Here is a 13,946-nt window from a genome sequence, read left to right as displayed (position 1 = left end):
CAGATAGAACAGCCAGGGTAAGTCATGACCAGCCAGAGTCACTCTCTAGCAAAGGGAGGGGTCTCCTGCTGCGAGGCCAAATAAACGATAGGGTTTTTTTCCATATGGTAGAGGAAAAGGGGCAATCAAAGAAGAGGTGGTCAATGTCTTTGGAACCGTTCCAACAAAAGATGCAAGAAGGCGGCTTGGGTGGGAAGGCAGAGGTTGAGGGTTCTCCAGGCCAAGAAGCTATGGCGAGGGGTGTGTCCTTTGAACTAGACAAGCTTGTGCCAGAGGACAATAGGGGCATGAGTCCTAACAAAATTCCAGGCAGATCTAAAGCTAAAAAGGTCGTTGGGGGAGGGGACCCAAATAATCTTGTCTGCATGAGAAGGGGGGGGGGGAAGGGAGTGCCAGATCTGGGAGAGGATGAGGGGAAGGGGGGAAGGGGGGAGGGGGGGGGGGGACCAAGAACCTTGAGAGATAATGAAGGAGAGGGGGGCAGATTTGGGGATGCCAGTGGAGTAAATTGATCTAGCTCCAAAGAAATTATAGAGGACCCCATTAGGATGCCAGGGGTCAAGCCAGAGGGAGATGGAGGATCCATCAGCAGTAGTAGAGGAAGTGGCTCTAAGAGCCAAAGGGCGGAGTTGGAGGATCTTGCGCTAGACCCAGGAGGAATCCGAAGGGGTGGGGACACATATTATATATATTATTTATTTATAATCTTATCAAAGCAGTCTCCTCATTGTGCCATGTAGATTGATGAAGTGGAAATTCTAACCATTGGATAATTGATGTAATCTGAAAATTCAGATTATGGATCTCAGACGCAAGGAAGCAACTGCATTGTTAAGGGCATTAATCAAATCGATGGAAGGGGAGGGAAAAGAGATGAGATTGATCTTCATGGAGGAAGAAGAAGAGAGAAGAAGCGAACAAAAGAGAAGAGAAGAAATCATGTATGGGATACCAATCCCGTATGCCTCAACATCATCAAAACTCTTAAAAAAAACTCATTATTTGTTAAAGATATGGGTGTTTGATGTATACCACGATAGGGGGAGTGCCCCTATCATGGCTGGATATTTCTCTTAGCTTTAGTTTGTTTTATTTCCTAGTTAGGCAAGATTTCTATTTCCTAGTTGGAGTAGGACATCTATTTTATTTCTCTTGCTGTACAAGGAATCACTTTCCTTGTTTAGATGTAAATCTTTTGGTTATTATATAATAGTGGTAGTGGGGACTGCTAGAGTAATGATTCTGCTCTCTTGCAGTCTCATCCCCTTCTTCCCCATTCTTCTCTTCTTCCATCTCCCTTCTCTCTATCTTCCATTGCAGGTACTGGTTACAGGTTCTGGGTTTGTCACATTATTTATACAAATCATCTCTAATTGATGGGGGGTGTATTACATATATAAAGACCTAAAAAAATTCCTAGATTGACTCATAAAAGAGCTCCTAATCGCTCTTATAACTTAAAGCAAATAGACTTAAAACAGAACTATTAAAAGCTATTGATTATCCTAACCTAACTCAAATACTTAACTACTAATCCCACGTACTAACTTTACCCGCACTTTATAGGCTTATAAATTAGGCCCATTACAATGAAACCCCAAAAAATAAAAGACCCAACCTATAATATAACTACCCAAAGGTCAATTTCAGCCCATTAGACTGCCACCAAAACCTTATGGCCCTACCAAGCTTGTGCATAGGCCTCCATACAAGATTAATGTGTAATGCAATTGCATCAATTCCCCCAGTGTTGAGAAAAACTCGCCTTGGAGTTTCGTAGAAGGGAAAAAATAGAAGAGCTCGGGAGAATGTCTAATGTGTTGTACCACAATTGTCATTCTTAGGTGCCGTACCATAATTGTCATGGTGTCTACGCAACCCAAGGTGTTGGCGTCTTGGACACAAGGCGACACCAACAAGGCAACCAAAGAGACCAAGGCACTTGGATGCCTAGGCATCGCCATTACCGATGCGACATCTTGACAACCATGCGCCACACCAATATCCCGAATCAAGTCCGGAAGATGAAACATTGATGGCATATCCTCGTCTTAAAATATATGGGGGATAACAAACTCGATATGTAGAACATCCATCACTGTAGTAGAGTTACATGTTGTCCCACATCAGAGCAGTCTTCCTCTTGTGTTGACCCTTATGGTTCTTCCTGTGGCTGCACTGTTGGTGCCATCTCTTTTGCCTCTGAAGATTCTTTGTCAATCAATTTTTAAAGAACAAATGTCTGAAGCATGTGAGAAGCCTGTAAGGTGCACAAATTTTGTTGCAATCAACGATGTCCCTTGATGATTCCAACCACTCTTGACCCATTTTAATGAAGTGTTTGGAAGAATCAAATATCTCACAATAAGCACAATATTGGGAAATTAGGAATTTGACGAAGACATCATCCTCGAACTCATTGATGATCTTATTGGTCTTGATAATGTTAAATAAAATAGCTAAGTAGCACAGGACTTTTATGTAGTTTTCTTTCTTATTTCTGGGTTTATGTGTAATTATTACTTAAGCATCTTTTGTAATTTCTAACAGTTTTTTAGTTATATATACTTGGCTCTAAGCTCACGGTAAGGCTATCCAGAATCCTACCGTGAGCACTAGGGTTCCTCTTTCTCCCATTGATAGACATGTGACTTCATTAATTTTATGATTTTCATTTTTTAAGACCACAGATTACTACAATGGGAGAAATTTAACGTGAAAAAATTTGGATCTGATCAGGAGTGATTAACTAATGCAGATCGTATCCCTTAAACACAAAATCTAGTACTCAAGAAATTAGGATCTCCAAAGAGAGAATTTCCAAACACAACAGGAGTAGCTTTGGAAAAGGACAGATATCGAAAAAAGAAATCATATGGACAGGATTGTAATTACGTTGCAAACTAAGGGTAGAAAGTAAAAAATAATAGAACTAGCAATGAAATAGAAATTAAGGGGCAAATCTGGAACATAAAAACTAAACATAAGAAACAAAAAATATGTGAAACTTGAAGAAGAAACAATAGAACTAGAATAGTGTCACTTAAGGAGAATATTGAGAACTCACAAACTGGTGAACAGAATTAGACCAAATTATGGTTATAGTTCCAATTCTCATCTATCAGAAGCCACAAAAAATTAAGCAGAAGAGTATAGGTGTAGGAATCCCCCTGCTGTGGTTTTGGAATCCACCAAGAATCTATTGGGAGTCCACTAAAGTTGAACTACTCAATCCACAGTAGGAGGGCTTGTAGAAGACTAAAAATTAAATTACTCAAATTCGTATGCCTGGATGGCTGGTTATATTAGTTTATATATAACTCTTAAAACTCACTCCTAACATGAGCAGAAATAGTCAAAACCAAGTAATAATCAACCGACTACTTAATTAAACAATAAAAGACCTAGAACAACTTTTATTCTATCTAGGACTCTGACTTAATTACCTAATCAAGTAAATCTCTTTTTCCTAACTAATACCATATTATAGGTCCATTAAAACCGTGACATTGTGAGAATGGCTGGTGTCTCTAAGGTTGAAAAGCACAGACTGAAGGGCATCATGAGGTTTTCCTTAGGCTGTCTCCTGGTCAAATACCTTGGCCTCTCTTTGATCCCCTCCAAAGCTGTCATCTCACCACTGCTCCCCCATCCTAGACCTTATCTGCAAGAGACTCCACTTAGGGAAGGGCAAGCTGCTTTCGTACGCCGGTCGGCTTGAACTGATCAGATCTGTCCTCCAATCCTCATACATTTATTGGTCGGGTAATTTCAGACTTCCCCAATCCTCCATCAAGAAGCTTGACTCCCTGATGTGTGCCTTTCTCTGGAATGGTTTTGACACTTCCAAATTTAAGCACCCTATCAACTGGGCTTTAGTTTGCCTCCCCATACAAGAAGCGGCCTTGGTTTAAGAAGAATTAAAGATGTTAACATCTCCAGCATCCTTAAAGTGATCTGGAAGCTGTCTGCCAAGAAGAAAAGAGTTTGGGTCAATTGGGTCTACTCTAGGCTCCTTTGGAACGATTCCATCTGGACTGCCCCTTCTCCTTCAGATGCTTCGTGGGTATGGAGAAAAATTCTGAATTTCAGGCACCTCGTCTCTAGTGCCACAAAATCACTTATTGATGATGGGGCAGACACCCTTCTTTGGTTGGACCCATGGCACCCCCTTGGGTTTCTCATTCACTCTATCGGTGACAGATCCAGATAAACCTCAGGCTATGACAGCTGACAGGATGACTAAGGTTTTGGATATCCTTCTTGGCAATGACTGGGCTGCTCGGTCTTCTCCCTTTCCCTCCTTGCTAGCCGTCTAGGAAGCATGGTTCAAGATCTCAACGAGATCTCGGAAATAACTCGGTATCGCAAGATCTCAAGACGAGATCATAAGCGATGCAGAAAACTGCAATAACTCAACCGAGATCTCGTGAGTTATCTTGGTCTCGAGGCCACTTTAAGTCACTTAAATACAAGCTATCGGCAAGATTTTGACTCTCTTGCCTCTATCTCAACTCTATGAAGGGAAAACACCTTATTTGGTCTACTTTTTTTTGGCAAATCTCACCTCCAAGTTGGGATTAAAGCTTGAATCATTCAATATTGAAGCTTCAACTTCTCTCTTGGGAGTTGCATTGCATCTGAAGAACACTTTTAGGTAAAAATTCCTTCTAAAAAACACTTTTTTTTTTAATAGAAACATGATCTAACTTTGTTTGTTGACAATGAAATTATTATATGTGATACAATGTCCACCGATATATGAATTGACGGAGGCGGAATTCTTTTTTCTGTTTTTAAATTATTTATTTATTTTTCTGTAAAATAAATGGTTTTCTTGCAAAAAAAAAATATGAAAAAAAACATGGTTTATACTCATTGTTTGGAACTCGAGTTAATATATGTTGGACACCGTTGGCCGATCTACGGCTTCACGGTGTCGTTTTTTTTAGTTCGTATATTATTTATTTTATTTTCTGAAATTTAAAATATATACAGAAAAATCTCAAAAATAGTGAAAAATATCTGTTTTGTTTTGAAAATTATTTAAAATTAATGAAAGTATTGTTAATGCATTTTAATATGGAAAGTGATTATTCTTGTTGCATCCATTATAATTTTGTATTACTTATGGTATGATTATTTATAAAAAAAATTATAGTAATTATTTTTAATTAAGAAAAAAATATAAGAGGTAAGGGGAAAATAGGAAATACCTATATGAATTATAGCAGAACTTGATTCAACAACAACAACTTGGTCGTTGTGATGATCTGGCCCGATACTCGTTTCAGTACTAGGCTACTAGCTAGTAGCTACTCTCAAATGGTAGGGGACTTGTTACACACCTACACTTGTATTTTGTTTAATCTATGTCTCTTACTCTCTTTCCAAGTTTCTAACAATTATTAACAAACCGTCGAACCATCACCATGTATGAATTATGATTATGAAATATGAATATGATGCTTAATGCATAAATGGTTTATGGTTTGATGTATTTAATTCCTAATGCTTATTTAAGTTGTTTTACATGTCTACTTTAATTATATGAGTTCTAAATATTGTGTGGCTTAGCCTAGGCCCTAGGGTAGACCTCACATACGCCGTAGACTATCAACCTAGAGTCAAAGTACCATTTTGGGTTTGAATTTTTAAAAACTAATGATTCCACTGTGTTTAGAAGATCTAAAATAGGGTGGATGTCAAGTTTCAGGACCTATCTTGGCCATATGGCCACCAAAACCCACCACCGAGTTGAGATAGGAAAAAATGCAGCATCTCGCCGAGATCTTGGTATATCTCGGCTTCGTGGCTTGGTGAAACCAGGGGCGAAACCAAGACCTAAAACCTTGCTAAGAAGGCCTCCCTGATATCAGTAGAAGACCCAACGGGAGTGGAGATCTTGTTGTTTGGACTGCTTCTACCTCAGGCCAGTTCTCCTTTAAGTATGCTTGGAATCTTATTGGGGCCCGGGCCACCACGATTCCCTGATTCTACATTGTTTGGTCTAAGAGGCACATTCCTTGCCACAACTTCACTGTTTGATGGGTCCTTACCCACTCTCTTTCAACACAATCCTTCCTCATCCAGAAACGGATTCCTGCCTCCCCCAACTGCTGCCTTTCTGGAACTCCCCTGAAGATGTGAACCACCTCTTTTTCACTTGCCCCTTCTTCTCCTCTGTCTGGAAAGGGCTGCTTGCCAAATGTTGGCCTCAGCGAAGAAGAATCCTGCTCTTTGATATAGAATGGAATTGGGTGGATATGACCTTTGCTGGTAAATCTAGCTATGACTCAATGGATAAGCTGGCTTTTGGTGCCGCCATTTACTACATTTGGATGGAGTGTAAACGGACCCATAAATTCAGATCAATCCACCAGATTTGGGACACTCTCCTTCGACATTAGAAGCAAGCTTTCTGGTGATTCCTCTCAGTGCCTTGATCCCGAGTAACAGACTTATTGTGGACTCTTGGGGCCTCCCATTCTCATTGTACCATGGTCCGAGTCTCTCCTAGGTGAGGATTGTGCCTTTGTATTTGTTTTAGTTTGTTTTTCTTTCTCCCTTGGCTCTGAGGGGGTTCTGATGTATTCTTTCCTCTCTTCTTAATATATTTCTTGTTCACCCAAAAAAAGAGAAGAAAACTGTTACAATGAAAATACATTGGAACAAAGGCCAAACCCAAAGCGTATTTACGCTAAATAAGGCAATAAGCCCACCTCTGTGATTCTCCTGTATCCTTAACTGAGGCTGCAACATACCTTCATGTTTTCAACTTTCATCTAATGGCTATTTCTAAGATCGCGTTGGTTGCGTTCCCAGGAAGACTGAGAAGGGAAAGGCATTCCCAAATATCTTGGGAAGTGCATTTGGTTTCCTTCACAGGTAAAGGAAAAGCCATTCCAAGAAACATTTTGGGAAGGTCTTTCCCACAAAATGTAGCACAGAGAAAAGATGGGACACAGCCAGGAAAGGAATGTCTTTCTAAGACAACCAATTACCAAACAAGTAACAGCATTGTGAGGGAAGCCTATTCCCTCACTTTTCCATTGCCTCACCTTTCCCCACCCACACATCTTCCTGAAAAAAGCAACCAAACACTGCCTCAGGCTTTCAAAACTCCATTGATATGTTCTTGAGTTTGGATAGAAGAAAAGGTATGTGGAACTAGTGAACAGTAGTAGAGCTATATTTCAGTTAATAATTACAAGATCATCCTGTTCTTCACAGTTGTTAGATCATGAGCTTTAACGTAGAAATTTCAATCTTGTTTCACTAAATTCATGCTGATATTCTTTGCAAGTTAATTTCAGAACATTTTCTCTTTGGTACTTGTTTTGAAAAGTCACTTCCTGAAGTTCTAAAATTATTAGTGTTAAGGATGAGATGAAGGCAGAAAGGGAGAAAGGTTTAATAATATGCTTCAAAAGTAAAGAGTTTAAAGACACCTTTCATTTGCCTAATCCCACACATCTTAGTCATCAAGGCGGTAAGGTGACCATAGCGTTGGAGAGGGTCCAAAATTAAAGGCAACACCAACAAGGTGCCCAAGGCGACCAAGGAGCCAGGACTCCTAGGCGTTGCCTAGGCTAGGGGACGCCTCTTGATAACAACATTTTGATTCATTTCCGTCTTTTTTTTCTTTCTTGGGTTCACATTCATAAGATACAGGTGGCAACTCCTACCTTCGTTTGCGCACTTCACAAAACATATACAGCAAACAAGACATAGTTCCTGACAAGAAGATGCCAAAAAGTGGAAGGCAAACATACTTACCTTCTAATTTTCACGTTTATAGCAGAATTTGAGCTATTTACTCCAATGCTTAATATGTAATCACTAAAAGAATTTCACGCCTACCATATAAATGTTGGAAGATTAGAGATGTGAAGGAGAGAAACATACCACTGCTTCACATGTGGGGTGGAGCTCCAACAATCTGTCAATCATTGACCACTTTAAAATTAATACACATAAAATGGAAACACAAATAAAACATAACTAGTTTAGACTTGAGAAGCCATAGTGAGAGAATTTACAAGCAAGAGACCAAGAATTTACAAGCAAGAGACCAAGATATTACAAATGCTAGAAGTAACATTTGTTTGCATATGTGAAGTCATACGGAAAGTAGGCATATCAACCATAGCTTACACCAAATGTGTCAAAAGTAGGCATACTATTGGAACCGCTTCCTCTAAAAGGCCGACCCTGTAGGAAAGGGAGGAAATAACATGTATATCGTACTGGAGCTCTAACACGGCGGACTATCCAAAGGGGGACACGGTTGGATAAATAATTTTTTAACACCTGTCCGCTCCCAAAGGGACTAGATACCATGACCCTTGTCTGCTCTGATACCATGTTGGAACCGCTTCCTCTAAAGGCCAACCTTGTAGGAAAGGGAGGAAATAATATGTATATCGTACAGGAGCTCTAACAAGGCGGACTATCCAAAGGGGGACACGGGTGGATAAACAATTTTTTAACACATACCCTTCCTTATTCATGTGTCAAATTTTAGTTAAAAAAGATTTTGCCCAGTAGCAAAATATTCAACTCAACTAAGTCTAATCCCAACTAAATGGGGATTGGCCTCATGAGTCCTGTTTTCCAGTTCAAAAACTATTTTAAGCCATACTAGTTAATTCCTAGGCCATATATGTCTTCTCACCATTTCTCCCAAAGTTTTGGAAGATGGTTTGGTGGCTAAAATACAAAGGGAAATGTACGATACATGGTGGCACATACAATTGAGATGCCACAAATTTTGACATGTGGCCAATCCAGAAGGCTTCCTTATATATCCAACACTTCGATTGGCCACAACAGTCCTCCACCTGTCTCAACTCAAGCCACCTGTCTTACTAAGCCTATCAAGATGGTCACTACCCTTTTATTAGTGATGGAAGCATTTTGGTCCACAAAGAAAGCACTCAAATTTACCTGTATTAACCTCATCGCCTCCCAAGTGGAAAAGCTCAAATGGAAAAATTTTCCTCATATCTGTAAAAATACAAATTTTATCAAGATCTTATAGACATTATCATAAAATTCTGAAATCTCTAGCTTGCCTACCTTTGATTTAGCATATAATTATGTCCGAATGGAAATTATTACAAGTCTAAACTGAACATTTCAGAGAATAGGAAAAAAAACATTATATTTTCAACAGCAGCTCAAGAATGTCAAGGGCGTTGACCCAATCAATTTTCATGGAAAAATAAGAAGGTAAAATAAATAAGTAAATTGTAAACCAAAATTGGTACGAGGCTGAAACCTATAAGCTAGTATAACATAGAATTTACCCCCAAAAAAATAAATATTAGGTGCTCACACGAGTTTCAGATGTAAAAAATGGAATGAATCCCACTATTTTCACAAAAGAAGAGTTGAAAGCAAAAGTAGAAACTTAAAAAGAAAATATTCAGTTACAATACAATATTATTTTCAACTAATTTTGGAAGCTACGCAACATCCCAGCATAGCAAGAAAAATATGGAAACCACAAAATATCTGTCAAAAATATAACACGTTTGAAAGTAATCAAGGGTTTTTGCAAATCATTCAGTGGTAGAACATCTGCATCTCTTAAGGAACAAAAGAAAATTCTTGTCATTTGATGAGCTTTGCACTGCTACAGATAGGAAATAAATGCAAGAAATGATGCATCAAGTAAATGAGGGTGAATGAACTGGAATGAGGTTGTCTAGACCCAGCAACTGTGATGTAGACAGGTTCCTGGGACAGAAATATAGCCGCAGGAACCCTAAGGGGTCAGGTCCATGTTACCACTTAAGTGGCCGAGACTCGATGGGCCTATGGGCCAACCCTTTGGGTTAGGCGTTACGGGTTCACTCAAACCAGATCATGGGGTTCAGTTAGGATCTTTTATTATTGCAATATTGCTATTAGATACTTTCCTGTTTTATTTAATAGCTAGGATCTTAGTTACTTGCTGGTCAAAACTTTCTATTATGTTGTCTGTCCCTTTTTACTGCTGGCTACATCCACTTTATATGTAATGGACCTTTTGAATTCTCTCCCCAACGATTGAATGAAAGTTGATTTCTGGTTTTACCAATGGCTGTGTGACAGTGGGGTGAGAAGCCTAGGTGCGAGTGAGAGACTCAATCCATTACCTCTTCTTCTATTTCTTCTCTTTGATTCCTAATTGCTATTTTGTGATTCTGCAATTTCAAACATCAGAGAAGTATTCGAAGGTGTTGCTAAGCTTGTTTGAGTGTTGTTTTTGACTTAGAAATTTCAATCCATCGAGTTCTTGTGAACGACAGACTTGAAGACCACTTTCCTGTCCTTGCGCCTCACTGATACTGGAGATTTCTGCAAGAGGACTGTAGCGAAACCAGGATCTGAAACCAATACCTGCAATTGTGAAGAGATAGGAGAGAAGAGAACGATGGAAGAGGAAGAGAAGATATGCTGAACCACGATAGATTCAGTCTTATTCTATTGTGGTACCCTGTAGCTTTATTTATATCACAACAATTAGAGTCTTAGTAGAAATCCTACTTAAGAGTCGATGTCTAATTACAAGAGGAACCAAGTAAGAACTAAACTAACAATAAACTACTAACTAAGCTATATCACGATGGGACACTCCCCCTATTGTGACTAACTACTAAACATATATGTACCACAAGACAACAATATCCCCGCGGTATATATCTTAACACTCCCCCTCAAGCTTTAGCATATAAATCAAAGGCTCCATCTTGGAACAACACTGAAGAACCAGTCTTGAACATATATAACAGTCATAGACGCCAACAAGCACATAGAGAACTTCATTCTGGTAGCAATACCAACCCAAGCATACCCATCATCAGCAACAAGAGTAGAGAAAAATCTTCATGTCGAACAAACCCAAATAACAACAAACAAAATAAGCGGTAGAGAACACCAACCGCAATCCAAAATATCAAAGCAGCAACAGCGACATCATAAGCCCTTCTCAACAAAGACAGATAGCAAGTAATAATCTCTGTAAAGAAGACGGATAACACTGCAAATATTGAGGTATTCAAAAGAACACCAAAAACAGGGTAGGAATGATGAGATTAGTAAAGATCACATCAATAGAGATCAGATGCACTTGTGATCCCCAAATAGAGTCAACAGATAAAATTGCAGCATAGGTCGCTGCGAACCACCGGTAAAAGTGCAGTATAGGTTACTGCAGACCACTGATAAAAATGCAGTATAGGTTAACGCAGACCACGGATAAAAGAGTAGTATAGGTTACTGAAAATGCAGGATAGGTAGCTGCGAACCTTATGCTGATGGGGACCACTGATAGCAAACAACAAGTAGCAGCATAAGGTGGTCGGGGATCAAATAACACAGCATAAGGTTGTTGGGAACCAGAAGTAGCAGCATAAGGTTGCTGGGAACCAGAAGTAGGAATTTTGTTGCTGAATACCACAAATAACCATCTTCATAAGATAAAATTATTGTTGAAGACACGAACAGATGATAATAATATTCAAATAAGTAGATGACACTATGCTGATGAGCAGATGCCACAAGTAGATAATAGTTTGCAGATAATAATAATTTCCAATCTCCCCCTCAAGTGTAGCAGTACAGATGAGCAAATAATGCATAGGATACACAAACAGAATAATCCACCATCATATGGCAGCAATAACCAGTATCATGAAGGATGAGCATTACATAAATCTCATAATCAAGAGCAGCCGCGAATAAGATCCCAGATAGGCCAGATGTAAACAATTCCAAGCAAATAATCTCCAATAATTAACAGCAGCAAACATCACTCCATGCAATACACAATGCATCCACCAAATAAGCAGGCAATCAAACTGTCATCCACAAGCTAAGATCCAATCAGAAGGGCGAACCAAAGCACGAGGATCCCGCACACTGTGGGGTCTGGGGAGGGTCATAATGTACACAGCCTTACCCCTGCAACAATACAGTTGCACCAAGGCCCGCCCTCACAAGCCAATAGCCAATCATTGGCCAAAAATAATTGTTGGTGTTGTGAGCAGGGGAAGTACTGTACACTTTTCCCCGAAATTTTTTGGAGATGTAATTTAGACAGTAACAGAGTACGTTGGGGGTGTAGGATCACCCATCATGCACAGCAAGAACAACACAAACAAATTCTGGCCAGCAAAGATTTCTTCAAAAAACAAAAAGAGATAAACAGGTTCAGATATGTAGTATAACAGTAGAGGATGCAAACCCCACAAGAAAATCCTGATCTGAAGAGAAGTCGAGAGCCAGCAGCACGAGAAATCAGAACTGAACCTTAAAAAACCCAGAAATTGGGTGATTTTCAATAGCCAGAAATCCAGGTGCCAGATGAACACAAAACCAGGGTCGAGTTACCTCCAATAGTAGGGCAGCAATGCCCTAAAATCTGTAGTGGATCTGATGGACAGATCCTGATCAATTTATAAAATAGATTCTATCCAAAAATTCTGCAGAAAATGGAGCATTGCTTTTGCTGTTGGAGAAATCTGATAACAGAAATTCTAAGGCTCTGATCAGCCTCAAAAAGGTATCAAGGATCCTTACCAGTGGGATCAATCAAATCCTAAAATAATACGGGACTCTGCTGACTCGAAATAAGATGGAGGATCTCAAATCAGCCAATAAAAATAACAGAAACAGGGTGCTGCCATCTCTGATTTGCTATAAATTAATTCATGCAGACATATAGCTTCATAAAAGACCAGAAGTAGGTAGCATACTTCACGAAAATAGCATAACAAAGAGGAGATACTAGTTTTCCATTGATATAAACTAGATCTTCATAGTAGATAGTTGCAGCAAAGGGTGGCTGCACACCACCAACCAGAGAACACTAGCACGACTCTCAAAATAGATATCAAGGATATAGCAGATACTGATTATAGCTCTGATACCATGTAGCGAAACCAGGACAAGAAACCAATACCTGTTATTGTGAAGAGAGAGGAGAGAAGGGAACGGTGGAAGAGGAAGAGAAGATATGCTGAACCACAATAGATTCAGTCTTATTCTATTGTGGTAACTTGTAGCTTTATTTATAAAACAGCAATCAGACTCTCAGTAGAAATCCTACTTAGAGTCATGTCTAATTACAGGAGGAACTAAAGTAAGAATTAACAAACAATAAACTACTACCTAAGCTAACCTATATCACGATGGGACACTCCCAATATCATGACTAACTATTAAACAACACTAATGTACCACAGGACAGTGATACCCCTGCAGTACATATCTTAACAAGGACTTCTTGGACTTATAACTCCTGATCCATCCATACATGTCAGCCCAGATTTTGACAGTAGAATACACATCTACAGACCTCCCTTCGATAGTACTTTGAAGCTGTTCTCATGGCTGAATCAGCTATTATGAGTGAGTTGCTATTTTTTATGTCTGGTTTCTAATTCTGAAATCTTACCATATCTCAGCATTCAGTCTTAACTTTGACCCTAGATTTAGAAGAGATATTCAACCCTCCAATACCTATCTTCGATTGGAATATCAGCTCCATCTGAGGTGCTGAGTCACTAAATCTGCTACTGCTATTTTTTGGTTAATTCCTATCTTGTATTTGTTAGCCGATAGACCAGTTCTGGTCATGTTTTGCTCCCCTGCGATTGGATATCAGTCTAGGGTACAGTTTAATTGATGAAGGCTTAAGGGGTTACATACCCTGATATCTCACCTGCTGTTAAGGTGTATTGTTACTTTCTAATGTTGGTTTCCTTGCTGCAACTTACTGTTATCATTAAAAAATTGATCCTCCTGTACAGTTTGGTTCGTAGTAGAACTAGTTCCACATTAAACTGATCCTCACAATTGGGTCTCATAGGAATACTGACATAAAATGGCTTTTATCAACCCACAAATTTTATTTTAAAAGAAAAAGCCTCCAGCTTAATGAAGCTGTCCACTCC

General features: G+C 39.3%; 1 protein-coding gene across 2 annotated transcripts in view; it reads right to left on the bottom strand.

Annotated features, from left to right (window-relative positions):
• The window catches only part of LOC122672882 (beta-hexosaminidase 1), a 58,725-nt gene that overhangs the window by 2,485 nt on the left and 42,294 nt on the right, over positions 1 to 13,946 (bottom strand). For both annotated transcript variants that reach the window (XM_043870399.1, XM_043870390.1), the window contains exons 10-11: positions 8,950 to 9,009; positions 7,909 to 7,942 (exon numbers count right to left, since the gene is read on the bottom strand). In XM_043870399.1, coding sequence (XP_043726334.1) covers positions 7,909 to 7,942; positions 8,950 to 9,009 — 94 coding nt within the window. The remainder of the gene's footprint in view (positions 1 to 7,908; positions 7,943 to 8,949; positions 9,010 to 13,946) is intronic.

Source organism: Telopea speciosissima, chromosome 1, assembly GCF_018873765.1.
Source record: "Telopea speciosissima isolate NSW1024214 ecotype Mountain lineage chromosome 1, Tspe_v1, whole genome shotgun sequence".
Classification (NCBI taxonomy): domain Eukaryota; kingdom Viridiplantae; phylum Streptophyta; class Magnoliopsida; order Proteales; family Proteaceae; genus Telopea; species Telopea speciosissima.
Note: the sequence above shows the minus strand (reverse complement) of the source record. Positions and strands in the feature narration are given on the sequence as shown.